The 18,432-nt window shown below is 36.8% G+C and overlaps 1 protein-coding gene across 31 annotated transcripts in view; it reads right to left on the minus strand.

Annotated features, from left to right (window-relative positions):
- Positions 1–18,432, minus strand: part of Trip12 (thyroid hormone receptor interactor 12) — a 135,656-nt gene that overhangs the window by 47,508 nt on the left and 69,716 nt on the right. For 18 of the 31 annotated variants that reach the window (XM_090354963.1, XM_090354966.1, XM_090354965.1 and 15 more), the window contains 8 exons: positions 11,846–11,881; positions 9,808–9,956; positions 6,746–6,781; positions 6,572–6,667; positions 5,506–5,598; positions 4,891–5,052; positions 2,088–2,156; positions 1,836–2,001 (listed from right to left, as the gene is read on the minus strand). In XM_090354963.1, coding sequence (XP_090211089.1) covers positions 1,836–2,001; positions 2,088–2,156; positions 4,891–5,052; positions 5,506–5,598; positions 6,572–6,667; positions 6,746–6,781; positions 9,808–9,956; positions 11,846–11,881 — 807 coding nt within the window. The remainder of the gene's footprint in view (positions 1–1,835; positions 2,002–2,087; positions 2,157–4,890; positions 5,053–5,505; positions 5,599–6,571; positions 6,668–6,745; positions 6,782–9,807; positions 9,957–11,845; positions 11,882–18,432) is intronic. The other 13 variants (XM_090354989.1, XM_090354990.1, XM_090354988.1 and 10 more) reach the window with 1 other exon arrangement.

Consider the following 18,432-nt stretch of genomic DNA (forward strand, 5'->3'; position numbering starts at 1 on the left):
GAGCACTAGCCTAGAGCAAAGGTATTCAATAACCATGCCCAGGCTCTGAGATCAAGCTCCAGGATTGACCAAAAACAAACCAAAAAAACCCCACTAAGGAGAGCCAGATGCATATGGCTCACGCCTATAATCCTAGCAACTTAAAAGAGGCTGAGATCAAAGAATCAGGGTTTGAAGGGAGCTGGTGCAACAAAAGTTTGTGAGGCTCTTATATTCAATAAACTACCCAAAAAGATGGAAGTAATGCTGTGGTTCAATTGGTAGAATGCTAGCCTTGAGCAAAAAAGCTTAGGGAAAACACCCAGATACTGAGTTCAAGTACCAGAACCAGCACACATGCAAAAATTGCCAGCAAAAGTGCAGGATTAAAGGTATGTTTTAAGTGGCAGGGACTAAACTAAGCAAGCAAGTGAGCAAGAGGATGAGGAGCTCAACTCAATAAGAGCAAAAACAAAACAAAAACTTAAGGAGAAATTAATGTCCATTTTAAGACTTCTCACTAATAACTTCAACTGAGTATGAACTTTGTTCAGTAAGCCTAATCATAATCACTTCGATCTCACTCATTAGATCTCAAGAATCTTACAATACTTTCCTTGAGTATACAAAAAGCACATTCCACATGCTGTCATTCCAATATATTTATGTACTTGTCTTCCATTCAAGATATATAATTAGGGACAACGGTTCAGTGCATCACTGAACAGCAACTCGTTTTCTAGGTTTACATGTCAACCTAATTGGAACAAGTGTTCATTCACAAAAGGCATCAATTTATAAAGTAATCTTCATGCAAACAATTCTGATGCACTGATACTGAATGGGGGGATCTCCTAGTCTCCGCGGGATTCCTCATTCTATTGTACAACCCTTTAGACTAAAGCTCAATCTTGCTGCCTGTGGTATACGTGTATTTTTAAAATTACACATGTTCACAGAGTGATTAAAAAATTTTGTATCTCCTAAAAAGGCACAGTCTTTGGTTAACTTTATGACTTCTTTAAACTTTAGGACCATAGGTATAAAATTAATCAGAATTATAATTGCTTCGAATATGATTAACACCTCTACTAGAAATAAAACAGACCTTTTCTGAAGCTCTAAGGTCATATGACTTAAATTTATCACATTTATAGTCCTAAGTAGATTTCACACTTAGAAATGTTCAAATGCAACTGTAATGCAATAATTTTGGGGGTGGGGGGGAGGAGTGCTGGGGCTTGATTTCAGGGCCTGAATGCTATCCTTGGGCTTTCCTCAAGGTTAGCGTTTTACCATGTGACCTACTTCCAGCTTTTTTCTATGTATGTGGTACCCAGAAATTGAACCTAGGTCTTCACGTGTGCTAGGCAAGCACTCTACTACTAGGTGCCCAACTCCAAGCCCCTGCAATAAATTTTTTATCACCTGAAGAAAGGCTTGAAAATTAACAAGTATCAGAAACATTTACAAGTATATTTAAGCTCAACCTTTTTAAAAGCAGCAAACATACTAGAAATTGGACAGACTTCAAAGAGAAGTAGCTGTTAGTGTGACTCCAATGAGAATCATTACGTAATATTGTATAGAAATCAATTATCTTGTATCATGAGCCACAGAATCATGTTAGGAATATTAAACTGTTCAAACACAACACTGCACACTCATTTTTCCACAGTGGTTGGGATCACAAACAGGACCTCGTGTATGTTAGTTAAGCCTTTATCACACTGCTACATACCTAAGCTAACATTGTTCTTGTTACTGAATAATCTCGTCTACTTATAAAGGTTGACTTACTACTCAAGACCAAGTCACTTTTCCTGCTTAAACTACAATAGTAAAATAGCACTTACTTTGTTTCATTAGTTGAACAGCTAGTGTTGGACAGTTGGAACACATCAGAGAAAACATCCGAACAACCATTATGAACATCCCAGAACTTAAGATCGGTGGAGTCACTACTAACAGTTGTTGAACATTTGTAAGTAAATCTTTGGAGGCAACCTGCTGCAGTAAGTTCTTCGTGAATACAAGAAAAAGAAGTCATTATATTGTGATTTGACAATTCAACAGCTTTTATACAGTATCATAGATAAAATGCTTACCTCCTCATGTTGAAAGTTGTCGACTAGACGTGCAAAACAAAGGCAAGTGCTTTCAACTGACTTCTTGTCCTATAATTAAAAAAGAGGAAATGTATTAAATATAAAGCAATTTCACTAGCAAATACCACAATTATTTTTTTCTTAACCCCAAATTCTTTAAGGCAACCTTAATTAGTAGATACAAGCTCTGAAAATAAAATTGAATCTAGGTATGGTACAATCAAGTAACATATTTCAGAACCAAGAGAATCATACTGGAAGCAAACCGTCCTAATAAAAAGCAAATATAAAGAAAAAATGAATATTAATCAAGTTATACTTAAGAACACTTAAATTATACTAAACAAAATATGAAGATCCTACTTTCCCTTTCATTTGTACATGTGTGGAAATATCACAATGAAAGTTCCTCTTGTAAATTAATGTGTGCTAATAAAGTCAATATTCCAGAGAAATGTTTATATTTATATATTTTAAAAGTAGCTTAAATATTTACATATTTAAAAAGTAGTAACAGTTCAAGAGGCTGAGATCTGAGGATCAAGGTTCAATGCCAGCCAGGGCACAGAAAGACCTGAGACTTTTATCTCCAATTAACCTCTAGAAAATGGGAAATGGGGTTTGGCTCGAGAGTAGGGCAGCCAGGCAGAGTTCAAGCTCCATGACCCACAAAAAAAAGTAGGAACAGTTAAGCATGTGAACCAGACAGGTGAACAAGGACTCGAGTAGCCATAAATTGTGAGATCTAAGAGATACAGGCATTACTGTTAAAATAAGTACATATAATAAATACAGCCGTCATAAAAATAATCTGAAATTAGAAAAGATTTGGTATAAAATTAACTTGCTGCCACAAATCTGTAATTGTACTAAATCATCGTAGTACTCAGGACACTGAAATCTGTGGATCACAGATCAAAGGCAGCCAAGATGGAAGGAAGTCCATGAGATACCTCATTTCCTATTAACCACCAAAAAGCCAGAAGCAACACTGTGCCTCAAGTGGTAGAATACTAGCCTTGAGCACAAAAAACTCAGACACTGTACCCAGACTAAGTTCAAGCCTAAGAGCAGTGTACATGCCCACATTTATACACACACAAAAAGTAATTTGTTGCTGGGGACCAGTGGTTCACACCTGTAATCCTAGCTTCTCAGGAGGTTAATATATGAGGATAGAGGTTTGAAGACAGCAAAAGCAGGAAAACCCATGATACTCTGATCTCTTATTAACCACCAAAAGGCAAGAAGTGAAGTTGTGGTTCAAGTGGCAGAATGTCAGCCTTGAGCATAAAAGCTCAATGACAGCGCCCAGGCTCCAAGTTCAAGCTCAGAACTTGCACCAAAACAAAAAAGTAATTTGCTATTCACTACAGAAACAAATCATTTGCACTGATTTTCATAAAGGAAAGAACTTTTTAGTGGCTTCAACTTGTCTTTTAGCTCACCTTATGTTTTCCCTAAATTAGGAGTGATTGCTTATATAAAATTTAAAATAGTTCTCAAAAGAGAATTCAGTTGAAAACACCCCAGCCTTTGCTACTCTGTAATACAGAAAACAAAGCAGTTATCAATTATTTAATTTTCCTGCCTCGTATGTCTCATTTCTAAGTTAAGGTATCAACTCATGATAGAGAATAAACTTCTAGCCTAAGAGAAATTATGTCATTGAATTACTTTCTAAGGAACAAAGAAAAAAAGTACTACTCTTATCAGTTTAGAGGCAAATACTCCCAGATGATATATAGCTATATAAATCCCTATTTAATATTTTATGTTATCTAATTTTTCTAAGAATTTAAGTATAAAGTTTTCCTTAAAAACCAGGATTTCTGGGCCGGGAGTTTGACCTAGTGGTTAAAGTGTTTGCCTACCATGCATGAAGACCCAGGTTCGATTCCTTGGTACCACATACATAGAAAAAAGCCGGAAGTGGTGCTGAGGCTCAAGTGGTAGAGCTCTAGACTTGAGAAAGTCCAAGGACAATGCTCAAGCCCTGAGCTCAAGCCCAAAACTGGCAAAAAAAAAAAAAAAAAAAAAAAAAAAAAAAAAAAAAAAAAAAAAAAAAACAAAAAAAACCAAAACAACAGGATTTCTGAAACTATGCATTAACAATAAAAAAAAAACCATAGGATATTATTCTAAAAGAAAATCTACTTTCTGTGTAACCTTCAAGTTTCATCTATAATCTGTCTTCTTTCAAATTCAGTGTAGTAACAGTCTGTTCATTCTACCTTTAACAAAACTGCTCTTGCTCTCCTCCAGCCACAGACAATGCAGTGTATCTTTCATTTCTATTTGAGTCTTATCTCTCTTTTGATTATAACCCCAATCCTTCTGTTCTTGTCTACTTTCCCGATGGCATTCAAGAAGAGTAAGTATTCCAAAAGGGAATTCTGACTAAATCACAGAGTAAAAACCCATGCTACAGTAACAAATTTATCCTTTATGTTAAAGTAAGGATACTAAAAGTGTAAATTAATGTTCAATTGCTCAAATCCAAGTTTTTAATACCTAGGCCACTATTTTTAAATAACTTAATATGGTATTATAATCAGAAAATACTCCGAGTTATATACATCCAATTAGATTTACGACCTTCATGGACACTAGCTGAAATTCAAACTTCTTTTCCATATATTTTTTACTGTAATTGTAATTAATAGAAGGGTTACATTATATTCACCAGAGAGAAGGTGTATTACTTCACAAACATTGATATCCTTTCAAATGCCGTGGTCCACATTTCTCTCCCCTCACTCCCAAACTTCTTTGCACAACATAAAAAAGATTCATATTTTACCTGATGAGTTAGCCTTTGAGTGAGCAATGGAAGGGAATCTGCTACAAAATGAAATTCATCTGGTGTGATACTCTGGCAACAATTGGCAGCAATTGCTAATGCGTTTCTTTGGGCATTTATGCTGAAGAATTCGAGATATAGCAAGCAGTCTGCCAAACCACCCTGAAATGCAGAAAACCTTATATTACGGTGATGGAAAATATTTTATGAATAATATAATCCAAAATTAAGAGTAGGGTGCTAGTGTTCATGAATAAAATTTTGGCTACTAACGAGGCATGAAGTTCAAGACATAGTACCAGCACACATACAAAAAAGGCAAAACAAAGCCAGGTACCAGTGGCTCATGCCTGTAAATCCTCAGACTGCAATCTGAGTATCACAGCTCAAAACTACCCCCCCTAGGAAAGTTGTGAGACTCTTAGCTCCAAACAACTATCAAAAAAGCTGAAAGTGAGCTGTGGCTCAAGTTCAAGTTGGTAGGATGGACAAACACAAACTAGTATGTATAGCACATCTCTTTGGAAATATGTGAATTTTAGAGAGATTACAATTAAGAAACTATGTGAATCTGAAATCCAATAGTAAATATGGTTCTGCACTAACAATACTCACCGCCTGTAGAATAGCTTTGCTGTGTCTCCGTGACAACATCTCCAAGGCAGTCAACGCCTGCTCTGCCACGTCAATGCACTGAATAACTTGCAGCTAGGAACATATAAATGGGTGACTAAAGGTTAAGATTTAAGTTCAAGCTGGGCACAATGTAGTCCTAGTTACTCAGGAGGCTGAGATCTGAGGATCACAGTTCAAAGCCAGTTCAGGCACTGAAGTCCATGAAACATCTCCAATTAACCACTAGAAAACTGGAAGTGGCACTGTGGATCAACTGGTAGAGTGCTAGCCTTTAAGAGCTCAGGGACAGTGCCCAGATCTAGAGTTCAAGCCCCAAGACTGACCCAACCCCACAAAAAAGGTTGGGGGCTAGGTTTAAGCAGTACATGCCTGACTGAATGAACAATGGCTCCAAGTTTAATATAGAACCACCGATAAAAAAAAATGTTAAATTTGGTTTTAACTCCTGTATAGTATTTCACATTTATCAAATAGTTCATAGTTTTATAATAGTACACTAAAAAGGAAAACAGTCCATAAAAATGATCAAGGTACTTTTGTCTCAACTTTTTCTGCTGGTAATTGAAAGTAGTAATAAGCTATAATCACTGATATTTACTTTTTTTTTAGGCCTGGGTGTTGTCCCTGTGCACTTCAGCTCAAGTCTACCACTTACCCTTGAGCTACGCCCCACTTCCCATTTTCTGGCGGTAGATTGGAGATAATAGTCTCAGGTCCTTTTATGCTGGGCTGGCTTTGAACCTTGATCCTCAGAACTCACCCTCCTGAGTAGCTAGGAAAATAGGTGTGAGCAACCGCTCTGGCTTAGAAATTAGATTTTTAAACCAAAAACTGAAGTTGTTCTCTGAAATATTATTACAGTAAAAAAAAAAACAGATTTCATAAATGATTAGCTTCACCTTTAACCTACTGGTCTGATGAATGCAAAATAATTCAGAAATCCCGAGTTGAAAAAAATGTTAGGTAAATTACAACTGGAAAACAGTAAGTTCTAAATTTGACCGAACATATGTATTTCTAAAGAATGGGGCAAAAGCAAGCCAACCTTTTCTAAAAAGACTGGAATAGCATCTACTACGACAGCAGATGATCGAGGAAGTGCTTCCATCATATATGTTAAGGCTCGGCAAGCATGGTTCATCTAGAAAACAAAGACACTTTTCTCAATAAAAGCTCAAGCTAAAAATTTAGAGTGTTTTGAAATATAGTGTATACTTACAATATCAAAATTATGTTCCATTTGTAGCAATGTTATCTGTTAAAAACATAAAGTATTAGAAGGTATACTCTGAGTAAAAAGTTCTATAAATCTTTTTCCAGTCAAACTGAGGTACAAAATATTAGAGAAGACTTGTACCGCACAAAATTTAACATTAAAATAAAACCTAGCAAACATACAAAAGCAATGATTAGAATAGCACTCATTATATGAAGTAGCTCTTACTTAGAAATATGTACTGTTAGATTATTAATCATCACCTCATAACACAGGTCAAAAATGAAACCCTTCACAGTGCTTACAAGCAGACATTTTCGTAGTCCCAACCTCCAACTCAGAATCAATTAGCATTATCACTGAGGACTGACCAGTGCTAACAAATATTCAACATATAAATGTATAGGACCAGTAATATATGATTATTTGCTAAGTTAACAACTGACAGTATAGAACAGGAACATAAGTGACAATCCTATAGACAATACCCTGCTCCCAATCTATAAACACCATTTAATTAAGCTGCAAAGCATGTAGTAATGTAACATGACATCAATCACATCAAGAGCCAATTATTCATTAAAAAGCCAGCTTAATACAAAATTTCAACCTGAATATAAAATTTCAACATGAAATCAATGAATCTAAATACTGATTTAATACTACCTTTTTGTGTAGAAAAGGCATTAGGTAGAGTTCAGAGCTATTTTTTTTTTTTTTGCCAGTCCTGGGCTTGAACTCAGGGCCTGAGCACTGTCCTTGGGTTTTCTCAAGGCCACAGCTCCACCACTTGAGCCACAGCACTACTTTTGGCTTTTTTCTATGTATATGGTACCGAGGATTCAAACCCGGGGTCTTTGTGTGTGCTAGGCAAGCACTCTACCACTAGGCCAAACTCCTGGCCCATCAGAGCTATTTAAGTGAGTGAATGCAAAACTGCTAGCAGCATATACTATGCCCTACTGAAGGGACTGAATTTTCTCCTTAGGGAAAGATGGTATACACCGTTATTCACCAAAAAACTTAAAATACAGAAAAATTCAACAGTTAAACAGCTTTCAATTAAATGCCAGACTATAAAAACTTATCAGAAATTCTAGGCAGATATGGCATGCTTCTTAGGTCTGAGGCATGCCATATATTGAAGTTCCACAGAGACAATGTTTTTTTAAACATAAAGCACACATCCTTTACCTCAGAAATAAGTGTAATTTAGCTATAACAATCCTCTTAAGATATTTAGTCTAAAGCCAGGTACAGTGGCTCAGGCCTGTAATTCTAGGAGGCTGAGATCCGAAGACCGTAGTTCAAAGCTAGCCCGGGCACAAAATGAGCTTCATCTTCAATTAACCTCTAGAAAAACGGGAAGTGAGGCTGGCCTCAAGGGTAGGAGTGCAGCCTTGAACTGAAGAACTCAGGGACAATGCCCAGGTCCAGGGGTAAGGTGGTAGCCTAGAGCTGAGGCTCAGGGACAGGGCCCAGCCCCATGACCCACAAAAAAATAATGAAAAAAAAAAAACAAAAAAAAACATTTAGTCTAAATTTTAAAGTTGTTACACTACCAAAAAAGGAGTTAAAGTCCCTAATAAAAAGACTGAATGAAACCCCTTTTTTTGGTGGGGAATGTGCATATATAGGTAGAGGTGCGTGCGCGCGTGTGTGCGTGCTGGTACTAGTTGCTGTCCTTTACCTTTTTCCCCTCCAGGACAGAGCTCTACCACAGCTAGCCAAAGGCCAAAGTTCTACTTTGCTGTTCAACTTGAGATAACTTGAGTCTCATGGACCTTAGCTGCCCAGGAAGGTTTCAAATTGAAATTCTCAAATCTCAAGTTCTCTCAAAAGTTTCTCAGGATTTCCAGGTATAAGCCACTAGTGCCTGGCTTTAATGGACCTTCTAAAGCCCTATCTGGGAAGGATCGCCTTAGATTTCCCCTTATCCCTCATCCCAAAATTTTAATTTGACTTACCAAAGTTACTGTACTTCAATTTAATGAGCAAAAGTAAGTAAGCTATGTGTCAACATTTCTAACTACTTTTAATAAAATAGCATTTCAACATTGCTTTTTAATAAAAATCAATGAAAGTAAATTTTAACTCAGATTGTAGACATCAGCTATTGAGCATACCAGCATAGGCAAAGTACAATAGTACAAAGACTAATTCAGAAAGCTACATACAAGCATTTACTAGAATAGTACTGATAAGATTTAAGAACTGGCCTTTATTATCTAGAGATCGAAATGGCAGAAAACAGATCTTTACCAAACCCCTGCCAGAGCCAAGTAAATCCAAGAACAGACAAAATGATGATTATCTCTCATATTTGTTGTCTTTTTGCTTGGCTCTCTCCTCAAAAATCACCTTTCCATTAGCTGATGAGATTGAAAGACAATCTCATGTATGAACTGAAATTTCATTTTCTGTCAGCATTATTGTATATGCATAAACATAACTCATAGTAAATTTCTTGACACTAGTACCAAAAAAGGTTGGTGGTTAACAGTAAAAACCAAAGTAACACTATAAGCTTAACAACTTAAAATTTAAAATTAATAAGTATCAAAATTCAAGTAATATACATGAAAAATATATCAAATTTATGAACTATGGGGGGAGGGGTAGAAATGAGTCACTGGGTTCCATTCCCCTGTATTAGCAAAATCATCTATATAGGCATCTTAATAGAATTATATGCCATATTACACAATAGAAAAATATTTAAAAATATCTAGCGCCACAAGAAAAGTGATTACTACCAGTTACAATCACTAACACTCACAATATTGATAAGCATAAAATACACACCAACCCAAACACTCATCTTGTCTTGTTACTTCTAATTCTCTTATAGCATGCTTTGATATAAATGAAGTTGGAACACTGGGTATACATGCATCTTTTAATTCTATCATGCTTGAAAATTCAAGAAAAATATCCTTATCTCCAATTAAGTATCAAAAAGTTAAGACATGAAAAAAGAAAAAGTCAAAAAAATCTCAGGGATAGTGTTTACCTCCTGAGTTCAAGCCCTTGACCAGCAAAAGACAAGGAAGTTGTATATTTACCAAAGCTGGAACAACACTCTTGACTGGAAAACCTCCCAGAGTCTCCTCATTTCCCATAACTAATAGCTGACACATCTCAATGACTGCCTGAAGCTGTTGACTCTCATCACTGGCTTGCAGTCCTTGCAGAAGCTGCTGGGCCTTTGAACCTTCAGAGGAAAGAAATCAGTTATTTTTTTTTTTTAAAAATATTGCATGGTACAAGGTAGAACTCAAAGAGTAGGTTTATGCTAGAGTCAAAACATGCTAGTGACATATTCAAAGGAAAATCAAAGTAGCTGGATCAGCTCTGTTTTAACCTCCTCTCATTTATTTCTACTTTTTCAGGTAAGAACCTTATTGATTTTTCACAGCAAAACCATAAAATAATCATAAGCCTAATAGGGAAGTACATGCTTTTAATGAATGTACATAATGAATTAAAAACTTTCTGTTAAGAACAGATCTTATTAAATGACTTCAAAGAAAATGTTACTCTTCTCTAAATATATGCATCAAAATAAATGCGATGGAAGTACTAGAAAGCAGAAATAAAAATGGAACAATGCATCTAACAAAACATGTAAAAATAATGAAATATTCTGTAAAAACAGTAAATAGTTTTTACATCTCCTTTCATTTAATGTAGACAGGGGACTCTAAAGATTCAATTCCATTATACAAACAACTATAAAACACTGATAACTCCACTTCACAAAGAACTCATTAACTGAAGAAAGCACTAAACAAAAGTGTAGGGCTACTGATAAAAACTTGCCTAGCATGTATGAAACCCAGAATTCACTCATCAGCACTCCAAACAAATAAATGAAGTCTACAAATGTTTCCATTTTTCACTTTCCTACTTGAAACAATTCAATTAATGTACAAATTCAAATCTGTACAAGATATCACTTTCAAGTGCTTTTTTCTTCTTACATCTTTTCAAATTACTGTTCGTATATTTGGTTGGTCCAGTTCTACATTATTAAGTATTAAAATACATAGCAGTTGGATATATGTTTGGGAACAGTTTCAGCCAGTGTAGGATTTATATGAAAACCCATGTTTCTCATTGTAATTAAGTTTTGTTCATCTACTGAAGAGGATAGTCTTCCATAGGACACATGACAAAATCTTTTTTTTTTTTTTTGAGGGGTGGGGAGCCCTGGGACTTGAACTTGGGGGCCTGAACACTGTCGGGCTTTCTCAATAGTAGTGTTCTACCACTAGAACCACAGCACCACTTCCGGCTTTGTCTACGTATGTGGTGCCAGGGAATTGAACCCAGGGCTTCATCAATACTAGGCAAGCACTCTACCCCTAGGCCATGTCCCAGCCCCCATGATGAAATCTTCTATTCCATTAGTGAAGATCTTAACTGATGAATTCCAAAATTTCTGCTGCCTTTTCTTTTGAAACACTGAACATTTTTTTTTGGCAGCATTAAGATTTCAACTCAGGGCTTTTTGCTTGCTAGGCAGACACTCTACCACTTGAGCCACAAAATGAGTTACTATTTATCCTTTAGAGTACTTAAAAGACCTTTCCCAAAACAGTGCAAATCACATTCAACTCAATACCAGATTTAATTAAAAACTAAGGCTTATCCATTTCCAACCAAGGATATCATTCTTATATTTAAACAATTTAAAAATAAATATTGAGGAAGAGTAGTGAGAAAAGAGCTTAATTTTTTTTTCCCTTTAGATTCCTTTTAAAAGGATTAAACTGCTCACACCATGTCTTAAAAGAACAATCACCTAAAAAGAAAAAATATATATGCTATGCAGTGGACCATTCATAAATATTAGGCTTGGCAATTCTAAGTATATGAACCTCTCTAACAAAATAATCATCACGACCAATACTCTGGAACATCGTAAAAATAATTTCTGCCACTTGAAAACATGAAAAAGCCAAAATCATAATATACTGTATTCCCTGATATGTGAAGAAATCCATGTCTTTAATCAGTAGATGTTACATTTAGAACCTTTTTTATACTTGTAAAAATTAATGGCAGGGAAAGGGTGTAGATCAGTGGTACAGCACTTGCCTAGCATGTGCGAGACCCTGGATTCAATCCCCAGCACTGGAAAGGAAAAAAAAAAATTCATGAGGAAACCCAGATCATTTTTCATTACATGGGTTATATCTATTGATATTTTTAAATGTTTGAAATTAAAATAGAAAATAAAGTCAATTTACTTATTACATATTAATACACACAAAGTTTTTCTTGGGAAAAAAAGACTACTTTCAAAGAAAAAAATTAGAGTAATTTAACCATATGGTGACAAAGAATCTTACTGTTTTATGTAATTAAAGTCATCTTGGAAAAACTGTTATTTAGTTAAAATCACTTGTCTAGCATGTAAACAACCCTGGGATCAATTACAGCACCAAAGAGGGGGTGGGGAAGGGCAGTGTGCAGCTGAGTACTCACTTCTGTTCTCCATAGTGTTATGATGTTACTTGAGAAAAAGTGTGTCAAAAAAAGAACCCCATTTTGAGAGTAAGATTATTAAGAGAACCAAAGTTTACAAAATTTGTCTTATCAAGCAAAACTGAATTATTTTTACTAGAAGAAAAGCTAAGCCAATATATGCAATATAGCACTGATAAATTCAATGACTGCTAGAAGAGTCTGGTGTCACTGCTTTGATTCTTGCTAATGCACCAGCAGTACCTCAATAATAGCTACTATTTTTTTTAACGTTTCTTGGACTTTGAGGTTTTATTTTTTTTGCCATTAAAAAATATTTTTATTGTAATTAATAGAAGGGTTACAGTTATATTTGCCAGATAAAAGGTACATTACTTTACACACACTGATACTCCTTTCTCATGTTTTTGTCCCCATTTCCCTCCCCCATCGCTTCCCATGGCTACTATTTTTTCAGTTGTGAGACTTGATCTCAAGGCCTGGGTACAGTCCTTGAGCTCTTTTGCTCAAGACTATTGCCCTACACCACTTTGAGTCACAGACCCACTTCCAGTTTTCTGGAGGTTACCTGGAGGTAAGAGTCTCAAAAGACTTTCCTGGGCTTGCTTTGTGCCATAATCTTCAGATCTCAGCATCATGAGTAGCTAGGATTACAGATCTGAGCCACCAGCACCTGGCCTCCTATTATTGTTTTCCTAAGAGTTTCTGTATAAAGATCTTAAGAGCCACAAACTGAACTTTAAGAAACACCATTGTCAATTAGAAACTAGAAAGCAGTATTTTCTATCAAAATGGAACTAGTAATTATTTGGAATGTTGTTATATGACCTCTTAACTGCAGCTAGTCAACTGATACTGGAAGTCAAAAGCAGCCATAGACAATATAAATGTACTATAATGTAATGAAATTTTATGGACACTAAAACCTTCATTTAGTTTATTTTATAAAATATCACCTTTAACATTTTTTATCCACTCCAAAATGCAACCGTCACTCTCAGTTCACAGATAATTTTTATTTAAGTGAAATTACACTGTGCCTATGGAAATGGTCGGATCTGTTCCCTGAGTTTTGATTTCTGTCACAGAAGCTAATAGAACTGAACTGGCCACCAGATACTTGCTGTGTTCTGGAACTGTGCAATTCTGCCCCCTTGTTTGTAGTATTATGGTTTGATCTCAGGGCTTTGAACTTATAGGAATTTGAGTCATACCTCCAAGTCCTTTATTAATTTTTTTTTCTATTGATTGGGTCTTGTTTCTTGTCCTGGTTGGTGACCCTCCTATTTCCATATTCTATGTAGTTGGGGGGTAGTAGTCTGTTAACATGCCCAGGTGTTCAATGGTTGTGATAGGGGCTTGTAAACTTTAACAATCTTTAAACTGTGATCCCCTTGATCTCAGCCTCCAAAGTAGTTACAATTACAGATGTGAGCCACCATGCCTAAGTAGCCTGTAGACACAGTTTAAAAGGCAAGGTCTGCTTCAAATATATACACAACAGGTAGTACCCAGACCACAAGATGTCTGTCACATTTCAAATCTACATCATCACTCAAGGATAAATAGAGAGATTTGAAAAGTCAGTATCAATCTAAATTCTGACAGAACCAGACAGGGTTGAGCCAGAGATGAAATGAGTCACAACAAAATTTCAAAACTGGTCAGGTAAGCTCAAGCTGTTACTGAACCTTTATGTTTAAATAGAGAAAAGGAAGAAAACACTGGCAGAAGCTATCATATGATACACAAAGGTTAAAAATTAGCTTTTGAAAACGAAAGTAACAGATGACCAAAACAGACCAATTCCTATAGAATTAACATATGCACTGCATAGCTGATTAGCACATTAAATGTATAACTATTTGCACAATTACAGATAGAAAAGTATAAGCGGAAGATTTTTCAAGGACAAAAAAGGGATATCAATAAAACTGTAATCTACAAAATGTCCAAATACCTAGAATTAAATAAAACAACCAAAAACTCATCAGCAGGGTATTTTAAAGTAAGCAACAAGTTCTCAGAATCATAAAGAGAGGATAGATGGAATGAACATTTGAACATATAATGGAAGGGAAAACACTGATCAAGATATACTGTACCAATAAACTGATAGGCTAAACTGAAATCCCAGATTTCCTGGGCAACAAATAAAGAAATGCCCATGCAGTATTATCTCAGAATATTGCTTTTAAAATTAGTATTCCAGGGCCGGGAATTTGGTCTAGTGGTAGAGTGCTTGCCTAGCATGCACAAAGACCCGGGTTCAATTCCTCAGTACCACATACATAGAAAAAACCCAAAGTGATGCTGAGGCTCAAGTGACAGAGCTTTCGATTGAGAAATTCCAAGGATAGTGCTCAGGCTCTGAGCACAAGCCCAGGCAGAACTGGACAAAAAAAAAGAAAGTATTCCAATTACCACCATGGCACAAAGGAATGAGCTCAACCAACAGATATAGTTCAAGTGAAGATTATGCCCCATCTCCACTTTGTAGGTTCAAGTTAGCCCAGGGAAAATTTAAGGGAGTTACAGAAAAATTAACAAGAAAGGAATACTCCAAGAAGGAGGGAAGGAGGGAACATTCCAAGGAGGGAGGGAGGGAAAAATCAGGGCACATTTAAGTACTTTATGGGTCTTCTAGTGTTTGCTTTTTGGTTGGTCATGGGGCTTGAACTCAGGGTGTGGGTGCTATTCCCAAGCAATTTTGTTTAAGGCTAGAACTCTACTACTTTGAGCCATAGCTCAACTTCTGGGTTTTCTAGTGGTTAATTGGAGATAGGAGTATCACAGACTTTGCTGCCTGAGCTAGCTTTGAATGGTGATCCTTAGCTTTCGGGCTTCTAAGTAGTTAGGATTACAGGTAAAAGCCCACCAGCACCCAGCTTTAAGCAGTTTCAATAAGGAATCCAGGATTTTCCTAAGTACATATAGGGAATCTGCCTTTTGCCAGAAATTAATGTAAAGTTAAATACTTATAACTCTATGCTTTCATTCAGACAAGGGAAGTGGTAAGACTGATATTGAAAGCATTATTTACAATATATTAAAATGTTCTTCAGGCTACAGAAAAACAATTCTTTAAAGAACTTCAGTAAACAATTAATGGAATAGGCAAATAAATGCAAACATGAAATGATATAAATGGCTTAAGTTATTAAATATATAAATCAATAGATAATGACATAAAAGTTGGCAGAAGTTAAACAATTTCAAGATTTCTTTGCAGTTTGAGGTATGAGAAAGAATTAAGGTAGACAATAATAAATCAACCACACGTATTAAAATCTTTCAAGAACACACATATGCACACATACATCATACATACACATGCATACATATATATAAAGATGTTTAAAGATATATACAAGAGGCTAATAGAAAATACAATACTTGAAAGTGGCGCTGTAGCTCAAGGGCTAGGGCAATAGCCTTGGGCTGAAGAGCTCAGGGACAGAGAGCCTAGGCCCACAGTTAAAGTCCCACAACCAATTTAAAAAAAAAAAAAAGTGGCTTCTCCAAAAATAGAATACATGACAACAAATACAGGAAAGAAGAGTAAGCAAATACAATTATATATATAATGTAGAGTAAAAAAAATGAACTATAAAACTTTACAGTAGGCCTGGCATGGTGGTTCACGCCTATAATCCTTGTTACTCAGGAGGCTGAGATCTGAGGACCATGGTTCAAAGCCAGCCAGGGCACAAAAAGAACATGAGACCCTTATCTCCAATTAACCTCTAGAAAACGAGAAGTGGGGCTTGGCTCGAGGGTAGAGTGGTTGCCTTGAGCTGAAGAGCTCAGGGACAACACCCAGGCCCATGGATAGGGCGGTAGCCTAGAGCTCAAGCGTATAGGGACAGTGCTCAAGCCCTGTGACCCACAAAAAAAGAAAAAGAAAAAAAAAGTGGATGCTGAGAATATAACCCTTGTTACCTTGACATTGAGTTTCAGGTTTGTTGACTGAAACTATCACTCCCCCACCCTTGACCCCATCATCTCTACCTCTCCTACCAGTTTGTGAACTCAAGACTTCAGACTTGCTTGGCTTTTGCTCTACTAAAGCCCTACCTCCAGCTTGGATTTTTGCTGGTTATTTTGGAAATGAGAGTCTCATAAACTTTCTAACCAGTATGTCTTCAAAACCTCAAACCTTGACCCTTGGTCTCCTTACTAGCTAGGATTACAGTTGTGAGCAACTTGAACCCAGCTTATCATTCTCAACACAAAAACAAAGTACTTTTTCGGAGTGGGGGGAGGGGGGGTGTCAATTGTGGGGCTTGAACTCTGGGCCTATTCGCTGTTCCTGAGCTCTTTGGCTCAAGGCAACTACTCTGCCCCTTGAGCCACAGCACTACTTCTGGTTTTCTGGTGGTTAACTGGAGATAAGAGTCTCTCAGACCTTAGTGCCAGGGCTGGCTTTGAACCAAGATTCTCAGATGTCAGCCTCCTGAGTAGCTAGGATTACAGGTGTGAGCCACCATACCACTCTGGCAAAAACAGAGTACTTTTGAATTCCCTTTTCTCTCCATGGAAAAAAGCAACAAATTAAAGTTTTAAAAAACCCACTGGAACTACTGTGTGTTGTGCCTGTGTGTGCCTGTGTGTGTGTGTGTGTGTGTGTGTGCGTGCGTGTGCGTGTGCACGTGCGAAAGCAGCACAAACATTTTGAGTATCGTGGTGAAAGGTTCACATTTATCTGGGATTTATTTCAAATCAATAAAGGTGTGATATGGATAAAAATCTCTAAGTTATTAGATATAAAATAGACATTTGTTGAACCTAGGATGTTGCAGATACAAGGAAGAAGTACATCACTTTTTTTTGTTTTCTTTTTTTTTTGGTTGGTCATGGGGCTTTAACTCAGGCTTTGGGCACTGTCCTTGAGGTTTCTGAAGGCTAGCGCTCTACCACTTGAGCCACTGTATCACTTCTGGCTTTTTCTGTTGTGTGGTACTGAGGATTCAAACTCAGGGCTTTGAATATGCTACGCAAGGACTCTACCACTACGCTACACTCTCAGCCTTAAAGATTTAAAAGCATGGGACTATATAAATTGAACTAATACCAGGAAACATTCTTTTCATTTTTATAGTTAAATATATGAAGTTGAAATGGTATCTAGATTGGCTTAAAAATAATCTTTAGCTGATAATAGTGGTGGTGCACACTTGTAAAAACTATACTCAGGGCTGGGAGTTTGGCCTAGTGGTAGCGTGCTTGCCTAGCATGCATGAAGACCTGGGGGTTTGATTCCTTGGTACCACATACATAGAAAAAAAGCTGGAAATGGTGCTGAGGCTCAAGTGGTAGAGCTCTAGCCTTGAGAAAGTCCAGGGACAGTGCTCAAGCCCTGAGCTCAAGCCCAGGACTGGCAAAAACAAACAAACAAACACTATACTCAAAGGTTAAAGCAAAAGGGTCACCAGTCTCTCATGCCTGTAATCATAGCTACTCAGGAGACTTAGATGCTCGGATTGTGGTTCAAACTCAACTCTGTGTGATTCTCATCTCCAATTAATTACAGAAATAGCTAGAAGTAGCACTTTGGCTCAAGTGGTGGAGGATTAGCCTTGAGCAGAGGGAGCCCTGGCATAGCACCAGGCTGAGAAGGGAGGAAGGGAAGAAAGAAGGGGCGGGAGGGGCAGCCAACCAGCAGTTGCAAGCCAGAGACCCTTCTCAAAAAGTCTTAAGAGAGTATGGAGAATGGTTGACAATATAAATGAGATACCAACTGTTATGGATTAACTGTTGGTGGGTTTGTGTGGGTTATCAAACTGTTAAGTAATTTTATCTTATATTTTCACAACCAGTCTCATTCCTCTTTTTTAAGTTGGAATAGCTCCTGATTTCCTACATGTGTGATGCAACTGCCAAAGCCTCCATGGTCTGATAAATACTGCATCTCTTCAGTTTCATCTACCATTTTCCTTTTACTTTCTCATGCAGTTTCTTCCATCTCAGGTATGGCACATATTCTTTCAATGGGACCTCTATGCATGCCTGGTTTCCTAACCCCACTTTTTTATCTCTATAAAAATCTTAAAGGTCTCAGGATTTCTCAAACCAGTCTATCCGTCTCCCACCTTAAATCAACTTACAACCTTTATTCTACTTTGTTTCCCTTTCCTTGTAAAATTTAAATTTTAATATAGAATACTCTATGTTGCTACTTATCCTATTTGTGATTC

This window comes from Megascapheus bottae, chromosome 21 (assembly GCF_031878675.1).
Source record: "Megascapheus bottae isolate mThoBot1 chromosome 21, mThoBot2.hap1, whole genome shotgun sequence".
NCBI lineage: Eukaryota > Metazoa > Chordata > Mammalia > Rodentia > Geomyidae > Megascapheus > Megascapheus bottae.